Source organism: Bufo gargarizans, chromosome 10 (genome assembly GCF_014858855.1).
Source record: "Bufo gargarizans isolate SCDJY-AF-19 chromosome 10, ASM1485885v1, whole genome shotgun sequence".
Classification (NCBI taxonomy): Eukaryota; Metazoa; Chordata; class Amphibia; order Anura; family Bufonidae; genus Bufo; species Bufo gargarizans.
In genome coordinates, this window is record NC_058089.1 from 29,598,279 (window position 1) to 29,613,124 (window position 14,846).

General features: G+C 39.6%; 1 protein-coding gene across 1 annotated transcript in view; it reads right to left on the minus strand.

Moving 5' to 3' along the window:
• LOC122920027 (mucin-5AC-like) overlaps window positions 1-14,846 on the minus strand; it is a 207,562-nt gene that overhangs the window by 102,825 nt on the left and 89,891 nt on the right. The window contains exons 20-26 of the mRNA XM_044269237.1: window positions 11,726-11,826; window positions 9,352-9,503; window positions 8,004-8,142; window positions 7,804-7,914; window positions 6,097-6,276; window positions 2,520-2,759; window positions 1,534-1,690 (exon numbers count right to left, since the gene is read on the minus strand). Coding sequence (XP_044125172.1) covers window positions 1,534-1,690; window positions 2,520-2,759; window positions 6,097-6,276; window positions 7,804-7,914; window positions 8,004-8,142; window positions 9,352-9,503; window positions 11,726-11,826 — 1,080 coding nt within the window. The remainder of the gene's footprint in view (window positions 1-1,533; window positions 1,691-2,519; window positions 2,760-6,096; window positions 6,277-7,803; window positions 7,915-8,003; window positions 8,143-9,351; window positions 9,504-11,725; window positions 11,827-14,846) is intronic.

Here is a 14,846-nt window from a genome sequence, read left to right on the forward strand (position 1 = left end):
TTACTCCATGTGCATTCCGTTTCCATATGTCCGTATTTAAATTCTGCAACAAAATAGAAAATGTCCTATTATTGTCCGCATTACGGACAATGATAGTAGTGTGCTATGAAGGGTCAGCTGTTCCGTTCTGCGAAATACAGAATGCACATGGACATCATCCATATTATTTGCGGATCTGTTTTCTTGCGGACCCCAGAATATATACGGTCGTGTACATGAGGCCTAAGGTATTGGAATATAGCGATGAGTCTACTACTTACAAAGAAATGCGCTTCGTTAAAGTAATTTGCCATGAAGCAATTTTTTCTTTTTCAATTCTGCGAAGCAGCCAAATCGAATTTTTGAATACTTTGCTCATCTCTAATCCTAGATATGCATTCTCTACTGTGTCTTTCTTGCTGGTTCACCATCCCAATTACTGATAAGCAGAGCAGGAAGCAGGGCTGAGACAGGTCCCCAGCTCCCAAGCAACTTGTCCTGCTATGTGCTTGGATGGGTTATGTTTTTCTCATAGACATTTTAATTCATGAATGATTAACCCCTAGACAAAGCAAGTCGTTATAACTAATTGAAAGTATTTAGAAATATATTTAAAGGGGTTGTCCCACGAAAAAAAGTTCTAGTTTTCAAACCAGCACCTAGATCTGAATAGTTCTGTAATTGCATATAATTAAAAATGTAGAATAGCCAGTGAGTAATTCAATAAAATGTAATGAGTTACTCAATAAAAGTTATTCAATAAAATGAGTCTTGTGGCCTCTTCCTAGGCCATTGACGTCATCGGTCACATGGCTTAGGAGAAGCTCAGTCTGATTTAAGTGAATGGGTATTATCTGTGATATCAAGCACAGCTGCTATCCAATGAATGGTGCTGAGCCTGGCAAACTATGAGGAGGCCATGGTGCTCATCAGATCTTGGCCACCACTAATAACATACTAATGACATATCCCATAGATCATTGGTATAAAACACTCACTAAGACCACTTTGAGGATGGGTTGTGAATATTTAACCACAGAAAATCCCTTTAAAACATTTTTGGGATATCTGTGTCTATTAAGGTGAGCTGTTAAGGGAGAGTTTGCATCTCAATTTAATTTTCTGTTCTCCTGATCCGTCAGAAGAACAGCAAAAAAACTGATCCTGTTGCACATTTGGCATCTGTTTGAGCCATTACCGTCTGTTTGAGCCATTACCGATACATTTTTTAGACTGAAAAAAGTACAGCATTTTTTCTGTCTAAAAAAAAAGGATCCGTTTTTTTTTTATAGGATGCTGTAAAAAAACTGATCCTCTGCAGATGCACAGGATCTGTATTTTTCTGTTCTTCTGATGGATCAGAAAAACGGAAAATGAAAGGAAGGTGTAAACTCTCCCTCAGTGGTACCAAATGTTAATAGTACATAACAGATAATAGTACATCACACTGTGATAATAGTACATCACACTTTATAGAACATAGCAATTTGATAAAATCATGCAGGACTAAATGCAATTTCTTATTTCAGATCCGTGAATAGTATTCAGACTTACGACATATAGTTGGTGTCCTCCAGTTTATACATAATCCTTTTTCACTGCAGGCCTGGGCATATAATGCAACAGTAGTACAAAAGCATTCACAATCCCCACCGGTATCACAGGCACATGAGTCACTAATGCAAGACTCATAATATGTCATAGGATCAACCTATAAAGAGGAATACACTTAGTATAGCTCACAAACATTTTACGGACTCACAGGCCCTGATTTATTATACCTTCACTCCAGAATTTGGGCATCAAAAAGTCGCAAAAATACGGCTCTTGCAACTTTTTGCACTCACTACCGCAAAATGTAAGCGATTGTGCAAAATTTTGCAGCTTTTTTTTTTGCACTCGTTTGTGTTTTTTGCACTCGTTTGTGCAAAATTTTGTGACTATTTGCATTTTACACCAGTTACTCCAGTTTTTTTAATGTGGGTGGAAAAGTGGGTGTGGTTAGCTATGTTAATGACTTTCACTCCAGATTTATCATTCAGACTTTTTTTTAAACTGTTGCAAAAAAGTCACAATCTCACTCCAGGAGGAAGGAGGAGTGGGAAAACTGGAATAATTTCTCGAGACAAAAAAAGTGTTAGGTCTAAGGATAAGACAAATTTATTAAGTAACATGAGATATTTTATAAATGTGGCACAAAGTACTCCAATGCAGACTCAAGAAAAACCTACTTAAAATGTTTCCCTCATGATAAATTCTCTTCCTACAGTGCCTTGCTTTTGATGCAATCTTTGCAATTTTTACTACTAATGGCAGTCATAGGCTGATCAGTCCTTGTGACCGATAAATGTGATTTCACTGGCCTACAAAGAGGCCACGGCACTCAACAAAACACCTCGGCCTGTTAAAACAGCTGATCAGCGGGGGTACTAGAACCTGGACTCCAACTGATTAGATACCGATGATCTATTCTGAGGATAGAGTATTAAAAACACTTGGACAATCTCTGTAATATAAATATAAATTTTAGATGCATTCACCTGAGGGTGGCAATATTTAAAGACTTCACTGGTAATGATTCCACACTGCCTCAGTGCCCAAGCTTTTCTGTATGGGTTGATAGAACATGGATCATTGACAACATGCACATTTGGACAGTTAGGGTCAGTTTTCCAGCTGTTACCAAACTCTATTAGGTTCTCCACCACGGATTGACTTCTTGTAGTTAAATCATTGTTTGCATTTCCATCATAGTTACCACAAATGCCACAGACTTTACCCTTCATGGAAAAAAGTTATGGAGAAAAAATGTAGTGTTAAAGAGGTAATGTTAAAGAGAGGGGGACAACTATACATGGTAATTATATGGTATCACAAAAACTAATTTGGTGATTATATTATGTGATTGAGTGTTCATTGTAAGGCTGTCATCACATCACATTTAGGGCATTACTTAAAATACACTACAGAATGGATACCCAGGTACAGTATATATAGCTATCCATCTGTTCACAAGCTTCAACCTTAGCCTCACTGTATCCTATCCTATAATACCAGTTGTCTCATCTTTCAGACCCAGGGCAAGCAAACAGGCTGAAACCCAGACTTTGGGTACATTCTAGGATATTACAAAATAGCCGTTTCCAGAACTATTTAAGACTATGGGTGTATTCACACAGCAGTTTTTTAACAGGCCTTGAATAATGGCCATCACACTAAAGAATGTTATGGACAATGGTTGTGGAACTACTGTGCCAACTAACTGGTTTGACTTAGGGCTAGTCCTGAGGGTGTTATCCTGGCAATCTCTTGGTTTTCACCCTTTAACCCCTATACAGAGATCTGATCTTCGCTGCGGGGGTGCCACCAGGTCACTACCTCTTGGAATAGTGGTGTAGTTGGCAGCTGACACACAGGGGTCGGAAACTCCAGTGAAAAGCACCAGAGACACAGGCATACAGAAAGAACCAGGCAGACAACATCTCAACAAAAATCCAAGTCAGAACCAGGCAAAATTCCAAGTCAGAACCAGGCAAGGTCAGACAAACAGAGTACATGATAATCCATGGAACAGACACAGGGTAATGGCATAGACATAGACAGAACCTCAACAGATCCAAACACAACCTGGAGACACAACCAAGGGCAGGACAAACAACTATATAACAAAACAAATTAACACATTAGTCTTGTAGTTGTACACACAGAGCCAAGGAAGTTTATTCCTAGCAGTACTGAACTCGAGAGGTACAAAGCACAATGGCCCAAATTCACACCCACAAGAAGTCAACGCCTATTGGGGAAACTGTAGTCACTGTCCAGACCACCACTAGTGTGCCCAAATGCTGCGGAATCTAAGTTTACCCTGTTCACCAGAGCCCCACGAGAGGCAGGATGGATTTGGCTGCTAAAGACCCAGGATACTTCCTTGGATCCAGACAACAGACCACTTCTGCAGGCACACTAGTAGCAGAACACTAAGAGTGATCAGGTATGAATAAGAAGTGTCAGCATGCAGGATCAGAGAACCAGGAGAGGCAAAAACGATGATTGTAGCAAACAAATGGATATCCAGGTACAAGCCAGAGTTGATGCCAGTAAAGTCGATGAGAGCACAATTAGAAGCAGAGGATAATCCAAAAACAAGCCATGGGTTAAAACAAGAGAAAGCAATGATATTCACACAGTATAGAGCCTAGACAAACAAAATACCAGGCACTGATGATTGGGAGCAAATGATTTTAATACCCCTCCTCGCTCTATGATTGGACACAGAGACTAAACACTCCCCTCGCTCTAATCACTGATTGGCTTGGTTTCCAGTCATACTGACAGGTCCAGCAGCAGAGGCTTGTCTAGTCGGCATACAAACCCTCCCAGACCGAGGCTGCACAGCAAAACAAGGAGAGCTCCCGACAATGCCAGAAGGCACCGAACAGTGGCAACATGAACCCCCATGCAACACAATGACCCTAGTTCAAAATTACTGGCGAAAGGTGTACCGCCATTATAACATAGTACTTCCCCTACATTGTCCATTCTCACGGACCGATAGATCCAATAGATAGATGTGTAATGGCCATTTTTCAGAAAGGCATCAGTGAAAAAGCTGTCATTAAAAATGGACTGTTTTGTTTTTTAACTGTCTTTTTTCACTGTTGTGGGAATGTAGCCTTAGGCCTCATGCACACGACCGTTTTTTTGGTCCGCATTCGAGCCGCAGTTTTTGCGGCTCGGATGCGGACCCATTCACTTGAATGGGGCCGCAAAAGATGCGGACAGCACTCCGTGTGCTGTCTGCATCCATTGCTCCGTTCCGTGGCCCCACAAAAAAAAATATAACATGTCCTATTCTTGTCCGTTTTGCAGACAAGAATAGGCATTTGTACAATGGGCCGACCGTTCCATTCCGCAAATTGCAGAAGGCAGACGGGCGGCTTCCGTTTTTTGTGGATCTGCGATTTGCGGACCGCAAAAAAACGGAACGGTTGTGTGCATGAGACCTAAGGCAAATACATTGCACGCCCAATAAAACATATTGCAATTTATTTGACAAGCTTTTATCTGTTACATGATGGTGCAGTGAAAAAAAGGAGACAAACAGACACATTTCTAGGGTATGTTCACAAGTGATGGAAATGCAGCAGTGCACTGTGGGTTTTACTGCAGATTCCATTTGTAAAGCTGTGAATATCACCCTCTCCATTGCAAAGGGTGAAATCTGCAGTGGAGATCCGTACCATAAAATAACATGCTGCAGATTTTAAATCCGGACCGCAGGTCAATTTACACAGCAGATTCTTTACATGTGTGTGAATGAGATTTCTTAACTTTACAATGCTGCAGATTTGCCACACAAAAACTGCGAAAGGCAAATCTGCAGAGCATATCTTCCCTTTAGAGCGGTAAGGATGAACTCTGTAGCTACTTTGGAGGTGATTTGCCATTGCACCTTTAGGGCTCATGCACATGACCGTTGGATGTTTTGTGGTCCGCAAACTGCAGACTTGCAAAACATGGATACCGTCCTATCCTTGTCCATAATGCGAACAACAATAGGACATAACAAAATAGGAAAAAAGGTATCTGGAGACAATGGAGGTCCTCTTAGCTCTTCTTTATTGATTCATAAAACCGACACAGTCACTGGATCCACGGCATGGTCGCTAACAATAGGACATGTTCTATTTTTTTGCAGAACAGCCATTCAGACACACGGAAACGGAATACACACGGAGTCATTTCCAATTTTTATTTGTGGCCCCATTAAAATGAATAGTTCCGCATACAGTGCAAAAAAAAAAACGGAACGAACACAGAAAAAAACGTTTGTGTGCATGAGCCCTTACCTTTTTCTTTTCTGTGTAGCAGGCTTTCTTTTGGCATGCATTTGACTATTGAACTCTATGCACAAGTTACCATATAGGTGAATTAAGCCTAAGCTTTGCAGCTGGAAATGCTTGAGTAACAACTTATTAGGAACCCAATCAGAAATGGGTCATTCTTAAAGCATAACCTCAAATTAAATAACAGATAAATTAACTTAGATGCAAAAATTATAACCCAAATTAGGTAAAATGAAGTACAGTATTTTAGGGTTAAACTAAATTATTTTACCTGGAAATGAGGAGCAAGCTTGATGTGCATTGTTGTCTTCTTGTCCCACATGAGGATGCACCCATTATCAGTTTTTATCACCATATATATGCCTCTGTGTATAACATGATAAGGAATTGTATTGTTTTCATCTCTCTTCATCACTTCAATCTTTTCATTGTCAAGAAGAAGCTCTTCACCCTTTTGATCAAATAAACTTAAGTGTAAAACTATCTACTGTATCTCAGTATTTATCTACAAGTCCCCAGTGAGAAAAAGAGATGTCTATTGAAATGCCACACATTTTGCAAATAAAAGTCATGCAACCAGTTTAAATACTGTACAAACAAGATTGTGAAATCGACTTTGAGCAGTTTTTTCAGTGTGACATCACGTCACAAAAGCCACTGAAAGCCTTTGAAAAAGTTCATTGCATTTTTTACTTGTTAAGAATCAAGAATCTCACACCTGGGTGTAGCTTTACATCCAAGGTATGTGAGGGATTTAGGCTGGGCTCATGCTGCAGTCAACTGGGTTCCCTCTATTCTTTGATTGGAGCCCCAGGGTTGCAATAATCCAATTGCAGGGTTCCAATAATCTGATACGATAACCTAGAGTCTGTGGCAAGGCTTGACAGCCAGCCAGCCAGCCAGTAAAAGTACTATAGACTTCAGTGGATCACATGTTAAAGTCCTCTACTGGGAGTAAAATTTGAGTAAAAAAAAAGTAAAAAGTAAAAAAAAAAAGTAAAAAAAGTAAAAAAAATTAAATAAAAAAGTAAAACACAAAAATGTTAGAAATTCAAATTAACGCCCTTTCCAATTTGACATATTAAATTAAACAAGAATGAAAAAAAAAAATTGTTATCATGTCTGAAAATAATAACTATTCTAGTCTTGTTACAAACTTACCTGTCCGGGCCCCGGTGTGGACGCATCAGAATCAATTATCTTTGCTGATTCCAATTAATTCCGTATCTGATCACTTGGGGTGCGACACCCGGGACCTCCTCAGATCAGCCGTTTGAGAGGAAAGTGGCACCTGCAGTAGTGCCACGGCCGTCTACAGCTTTTGCTAGGCCATGAGATATCATGTTCATCAGTCATATGGCCTAGGCACAGCTCAGCTCCATTGAAGTGAATAGGGCTAAGCTATGATATCAAGCACAGCCACTACACAATGTACGGTGCTGTGCTTGGTAAGCAGAGAGAAGGCCTCGGCGCCAGTGATGGCCAGTTCGCAGTGTTCGTCAGCGAACACATGCGGGCTGCCATCTTGACTCACAAGTCCGGTGATGCACAGGTAAGCCCTTACCTGTGCCTGTGCGGGGAGCCGGTCTGAAATCAAATGCGGTCACCGGGAGCAGGCAGTTCCGAGAACAACCCGATGAAGGCCCCCGGCGGAACTGCAGCGCCAGTGCATTCTCAAACAGCTGATCGACGGGGGTCCCGGGTGTCGGACCCCCACCGATAAGATACTTATGACCAAAAGATAGGTTATTGGTAAAAAAAACTCTTGGAAAACCTCTGCTCGTCCCTACCCATAATATATAGTGTAAAAAAAAATCTGTTTTACTGCTACGTGCTAGATTCTGGGTCACCCTACAATCTGAAAAATGAGGTATTTCAAAGGCAATTGCAAAAATGTGTATTCTTCACTCGGAATTTGCTTAACAGTCTGTCAGTGTCTTCTCTTTTTAGTAAACTGTTTAAAATATAGATTTCTTACTGCAATAAATAACTTGAGGTATTTTGAACATGTGACGTTAGTCATTCCACAGGGCACATTCTCAGTGATAACTTTGAAAGAGCTTTGACCTCCATTCTCACCACAATTATCCTGTAGGAAAAGAAAATGTGGTATTATCAGCCTGTCATGTCCATTCAGGTCATCTTTTATTTGCTGTCAAAATGTAAAAACAAATGTACCTGGGCTAATATATATTCACAGCTCCCACTAAAGGTAAATTGCTTGCCATCAAAAGTGATGTAATGACCATCCCCATAAACGGAACACGTTCCAAGGCAAGGTTTATGAGTGCACTGCCATAATCTGTTCTTACAGGTGCTGCAAATATAAGCAAATCAGAAGACAAATGTACTTTGAGCAAATATATAAATCATAAGGCTTTGCTCACACAGTGCAGTTTTTGCATGCATTGTTTAGCCACTATTAAAACTACAGTACAAGAATCAGTAGTCGGTGCATTATATTGTTATACGAGGGGGTTGATTCAGCTGAATCTGTCGACCAATTTTGATTTGAGTCCGAACTGATAATTTTATTTTTGTCTCTCTCTCTTTCTCACAATCCACCAAAATTAAATTGAATGACCAAAAATTTAGATTTAGAGTGCTTTAACCCCTTCTACTCCAGGCTTTTTTTCACCTTCCTGCCCAGGTCTATTTTTTCAAATCTGGCACCATGTGTCACTTTATGTGGTAAGAACTTTGGAATGGTTTTACTTATCTAACCAAATCTGAGATTGTTTTCTGCTTTCTGATTGTACTTCATGATAGTGGTAAATTTGGATCAATATTTTTTCAAATTTATTTATATTAAAAAAAATTAAAAAAAATCTGAAAATTTGAAAAATTCACAACTTTCTAAATTTGAATTTCTCCACTTTTAAGACAGATATGTACCTCATAAAATAGTTATCAATCAACATTCCCCATATGTCTACTTCATGTAGGTATCATTTTGTAAAAGTATTTTTTTTTTTTTTTTAGGACTTAGAAGGCTTAGAATCTTAGAAGCAATTTCTCAAATTTTCAAGAACATTTCCAAAATAATTTCTTTAAGCACCAATTCAGTTATAAAGTGATTTTAATGGGCTTATTTAATAGAAACCACCTATAAATTACCCAATTTTAGAAACTACACCTTTCAAATTATTTAAATCTGATGTTACAAACTTTGTTAACCTTTGAGGTGTTCCATGAAAATTAAAGATAAATGATGGTAAAATTTAAAAATGTGATTTTTATTTTTTGCAGATTTTTTATTTTAATCAATTTTTTCTTTTAACACAGCAAGATTTACGAACAAAATAAACCTCAATATTTATTACTCTGATTCTGCAATTTAGAGAAACACCCCATATGTGGTCCTATATGTGGTCACGTGCGCTGCAGTACATGATTTGCCGCCCAGCGTCATACATGTACGGCACTGGTCGGGAAGAGGTTAAACTGATGCAGAATTTATACTGCAAATCTGCTACAGCTGGAGAGCATGTTTATCTCTGCATATTGTGAAAGTGAAAAGGCTTACCATGTGTTACAACCAATCAAGATGGTGTCTCCTGGTTTATATGTAGCTTCATTATGTATACATGGGCACTGCTCCTTACCGATGCAACCTCCTTCCCCATCAGAAACCAGGCCAGGAGGGCACATACAACCTGATATACACTGAGAGCTAAACTGTAGAAGAATGAGACACAAATTAAATTGCTTGGCTCTCCAACCAATCATCCACCATAAAACTAAACATTTGATGGAGCTAGAAGCAGAAGGCTCCATGTATCTGCCATGATAGCATTCTGCAGCTCAAGATCCATTTAAGTGAAGGGCAGCTCAACTGCAGTACTTCAGCCCAGAAAACTCCACAGTGGATGGAGCTTTCTCCTTCCAGCACCATCCACTGTGTAGTTTCTGGCACCGATTACTACAGATAACAGCTGATCAGTGGGGATGCTGGCTGTTTGTGATGAGCGGCAGGTACCATATTCGATTTCGACGAAATTCGCGAATATTCAATAGAATATTCGTCTTATATTCGTCGAAATCGAATATTCATCATTATTCTTATTATCGCGATTAATATGCGATTTAAATAATCGCGTATTGCGATTGTAACTTAATGGCTACTCTCCTATTGAAATAGCAATGCGATTAATTCAAGTTATAATAATCAAATTTCGATTTTAACTTAAAGGCTACTCTCCTATTGAAATAGCAATGCGATTAATTCAAGTTATAATAATCGAATTTCGATTTTAACTTAGCACTGCTATATTCCATATTCGTCAATTCTAGCCTAATATGGAATATAGCAGTGCTAAGTTAAAATCGAAATTCGATTATTATAACTTGAATTAATCGAATTGCGATTTCAACTTGGACCTGGTTTACTATGGTTGGCTTGGTAGAATTAGCGAATATGATGAATATATTCGTTATATTCCACAAAACGAAGATAACGAAGTATTCTGCATCTTCGTTTTAGCTACCTTTTGGTCAACTTCGCTAATTCTAGCAATCATATAGGAAAGTTTACTATAGGAACAGCTAAGAGCTAAGTTTAATTCGCTATGCGATTATATGACTGCTTTAAAAAAAAAAAATAGAATAATTATAATACCTGATAATTATTATAATTATTCTATTTATAAAAAAAGCTGTCATATAATCGCATAGCGAATTAAACTTAGCTGTCTCTATAGTAAACTTTCCTATATGATTGCTAGAATTAGCGAAGTTGATGAATAGGTAGCTAAAACGAAGATGCAGAATACTTTGTTATCTTCGTTTTGTGGAATATGACGAATACATTCGTTATCTTTGTTTTGTGGAATATGACGAATACATTCGTTATATTCATTTTGTGGAATATGACGAATACATTCGTCATATTCGCAAATTCTACCAAGCCAACCATAGTAAACCAGGTCCAAGTTGAAATCGCAATTCGATTAATTCAAGTTATAATAATCAAATTTCGATTTTAACTTAGCACTGCTATATTCCATATTAGGCTAGAGTTAATGAATATGGAATATAGCAGTGCTAAGTTAAAATCGAAATTCGATTATTATACCTTGAATTAATCACATTGCTATTTCAATAGGAGAGTAGCCTTTAAGTTAAAATTTAAATTTGATTATTATAACTTGAAATAATCGAATTGCGATTTCAACGTAATTCTCAAATCCGACAGTACATTCTAGTATATGGAGACGTTCCCATGGTGATGGGGACGCTCCATGAGCACGGAAGTTGGCAGAAGCGGCAACGGGCACTGACTGGAGCAGCCAGGAAGCCAGGAATCCAAAGGACAGGTAAGAACAACTTTAGGGAAGTGGGAAAGAAAAAAATATAACAATAAAAAAAAAAAAAAGAATATTCAAAATACCGAATTTATATCACTATATTCGAAATATTCGCGAATTAGCGAAGTGCCGATATTCGAGAAAAAAAATCGATATTCGAATATTCGCGCTCAACACTACTGGCTGTTGGATTCCCACTAATCTGATATTAATGACCTATCCTGAGGACAGGTCATTAATAGCTCTAGCTTGCACAACCTCTTTAACAAGGGGCTAGATATCTTCCTTGTAAAACACAATATACAGAGTTACCTGTATTCATATAGAATGTTGGATCAGGGATCAGTGGTTACAAGAATGCATTTTTTTTCAGTTGTAGGGTGGAAGAGTGTTTTTTGCCTCCTCTGGATTAACTTGGGTTTGTATGGAATGATTGGACTTAGAGAAATGCTCTTTCTAGGGGCTTTTGGACTATAATAATCAACTGGATGAGGAGGGTTTGCTTTTACAATTGCCCTCACTCAAAATGCATGTCCTTGTGTGTATCGGTAGTTGTACTGAAAAAAGATGTTCATTATTTCCATGTTTACTTACGCAGTCCATGTCTAATGTATGACAGCTCTTCTGACACTCCACCCCCTTGGTTCCTTTTTGAGCTCCGGAACAATTAAAATAAGCCAGTGGGTCTGGGCAAACTGGTGGGAGAGTTTTGGATGTAATAATAGTACTAACATAAAAAACCTCCACAAACAGTATGTAAAATGAGGGGGGTTTCAGCCCGCACAACCTTGTATGCAATTGCTCATTGCTATGGCGAAATACAGATACAAATGCAAAAACACAAATGCAATCGCACTCTGCAAACCAGCACTCTGCCCTGGCTTTATGCTGGATGTTAAATAAGGCATTGGTGTACATTTTGGCCAAAGCGTAATAAGCCACTCACCACGTCAAGGTTACCTTCATGAGTGGTCCCTAACACTAGTTCCTACCTGTTATGGGCCACGGCAGCCACACAAAGTCCAGGGAGCGCTCCTTGACGTTATTAGGAACTAGTGTTAGGTACCACTCATGAAGGCGACCTTGACGTGGTGAGTGGCTTATTACGCTTTGGCCAAAATGTACATCGATGCCTTATTCAACATCCAGCATAAAGGCAGGGCAGAGTGCTGGTTTGCAGAGTGCGATTGGATTTGTGTTTTTGAGTATGTAAAATGAGCCGCTTCAGAAATATAAATCACAACACAATTTACTGTGAAAAATAGTAATGTGATTTTACCTTATATGATAACCAAGGGTTGATGCCCAAGGGGTCGCCGAGCCCTCCTCACTGCTGATGGCCAGGTACATAATGATATGATGCTATGAATGGTTATTAATGCTGGGAGCTTTAGGTATTGTACTTCTGTACCTTGCTGAATATTACAGTGGGTAATGGGAGCCCATGGCCAGGCACATAAGTATGCCCTGAAGTGCACCCTTATAGGCCACAGGCAACTCTATGAGGCAGTGTACAAATGGGGCAGGGACAAAGGCATTCTAGCCTGCAGGCTTCATCAGAAGTGGCAAGTTGGACCAGGTCTTAGATACTTTATTTTTTTTTCTTCTTTTCTTGGTCACTTAAGGGTCATACTACTGGGGGCACAATAGGGGTCATTATTAGGGGAAGTCCAGGCAGCATGCTAAAGGAAGCTGCTGTAGCCTGCATTTCACCTATTGGTCCCGCTCTACTTGAGTTAGTCCAGCATATTTGTGTTGCCCTGCCTTGTCAATTTGGATCCATCTAGAATATGGGGCCACTTAGTTTTTTCCAGGGCCACTTTAAGTTCCCAGTCCACCATAAAAATAATGTATTCAAGCACCAGTATACCATTGACCAGTGCCCAGTGATAACATACTGTACACTGATGGTCAAATAACTCAACTTAAGGGCTCATTCGTATCATGGATGAAGACCCATTGACTTGAATTCGTCCGTGATCTGCAAGATATGGCAAAAGATAAGAGATGTCCTACCTTTTGTGGAGCTGAGGCATTGACCTGAAAGCAAATCTAGAGAGGACCCTGTCCGGGAAGGGTTTTATAATATATCAAACAATTTGCCAAATGGGCTACTAACCACTCTTGTCCCAGACACTAAAAGCTTTTGCTTCTTTATTAAAAATAAGTGGAGAAGGTGAACATCTGTGAGCTAACTGAAAGATTAAAACTAGCTATACACCACAAGCGCTCTTTGAGACTAATATAAAGCACAGGAGCGCAGGTCGGGGTGCACTGACCCGCACTACCTTTCCTAGATCCCCTACTATATTAGCTGAGGTATCGCACTGTGCCCTATTGCTAATGAACCCCCACAATTGAGGCGTAAAGTTTCGGAACAACCACAGTCCGCACTGAATGAATGACACTTAGAGCACAGAATTCAGTCTAGCACTGGTGAAGTACAGCAGATAAAACCTAATTTCTGCCCCCCAACATGTTTCGCCAGCTAATCTGGCTTCATCAGGGGTAATGGGCAGACTACCCCTGATGAAGCCATCTATCTCCAAATTGGACTAAAATAATGTCCCAGTTTCAATATACAGTATGTCCTTCACAGTATATAGAATTAATCAAGTTCACAAATTAAGACCAGTTTAGGGTGCCTTCATATGTGGCGGAAAAATCTGCCAGAAAATATGCAGGTGAGGGTTTTTGTGCTGGGTTTATTGCAGATTTCAGTGAGGATTAAATTTCCCTATTCAAATGAATAGAGACATTCTGCTTTAGAAAAGCCGAAACACATTGGGGGTTATTTACGAACAGATATAGGCCACTTTTTGGCAAATATCATTTGTAGATTTCTGTGCAAAGGTTATTTGCGCCGCAATCTGCAACGTTCCACCTTTTCTGCCGCTCACACCAGGTCCTCAAAGGGTGGCGTGCACAGGGTAAAGGGCGGCCCAGCAGGCCTGTCTCATTTATAATTTTTTACAGTCATTTTGGTGTAAAAAAATGTCTAAATCCAGCTTCCTTGCTGGCGTAGATTTAGACAAGTGCAAAGTCCGTCTAAGTTATGTACAGACCGATGCCTCTAAATATCTTAGGCGGATGAACCACCAGCGCGGAAGGGATGAAGACCGGCATCTAAATCACCAGTCTTTATAAAAGTCCCCTATTATTTACACTGTAGAATGTACTTCTGCAGCAGAACACAGGGCAGGAATTGACTTGATGTGGCGTATTTTCAGGTAGGTTTCCCCACCGTGTGTGAAGGGACCTTTATCTTGATGTATGTCCCAATCTAGTAGCTATCTATGTTTCACAGTACATAGGAAGCTGCAGAATTCTGTTCCATGAAAAATCTGTCAAATTGATGACTCGGTCTAGAACCACTTTCACTCCTCTGCTGAAGGAACCAAAGTTCAACTTTGATTTGGGCATAATTCGGCTTAGGCTACTGTCACATCTGTGGTTTTCCTTTCCAGTATTGAGATGAGATCCATCATAGGATCTCAAAACCAGAGGAAAACGCTTCAGTTTTGTCCCCATTCATTATCAGTGGGGACAAAACTGAACGGAATGGAGTGCACCAGAATGCATTCCGTTCCATTTGGTTGCTTTCCCATGCTGGACACAAAACCGCTGCAAGCATGGGATATTAATCAAGACGGATCCAGCATAAAACACAATGTAAGTCAATGGAGCCGGCTCCCTGTTTTTTCAGACACTTAAA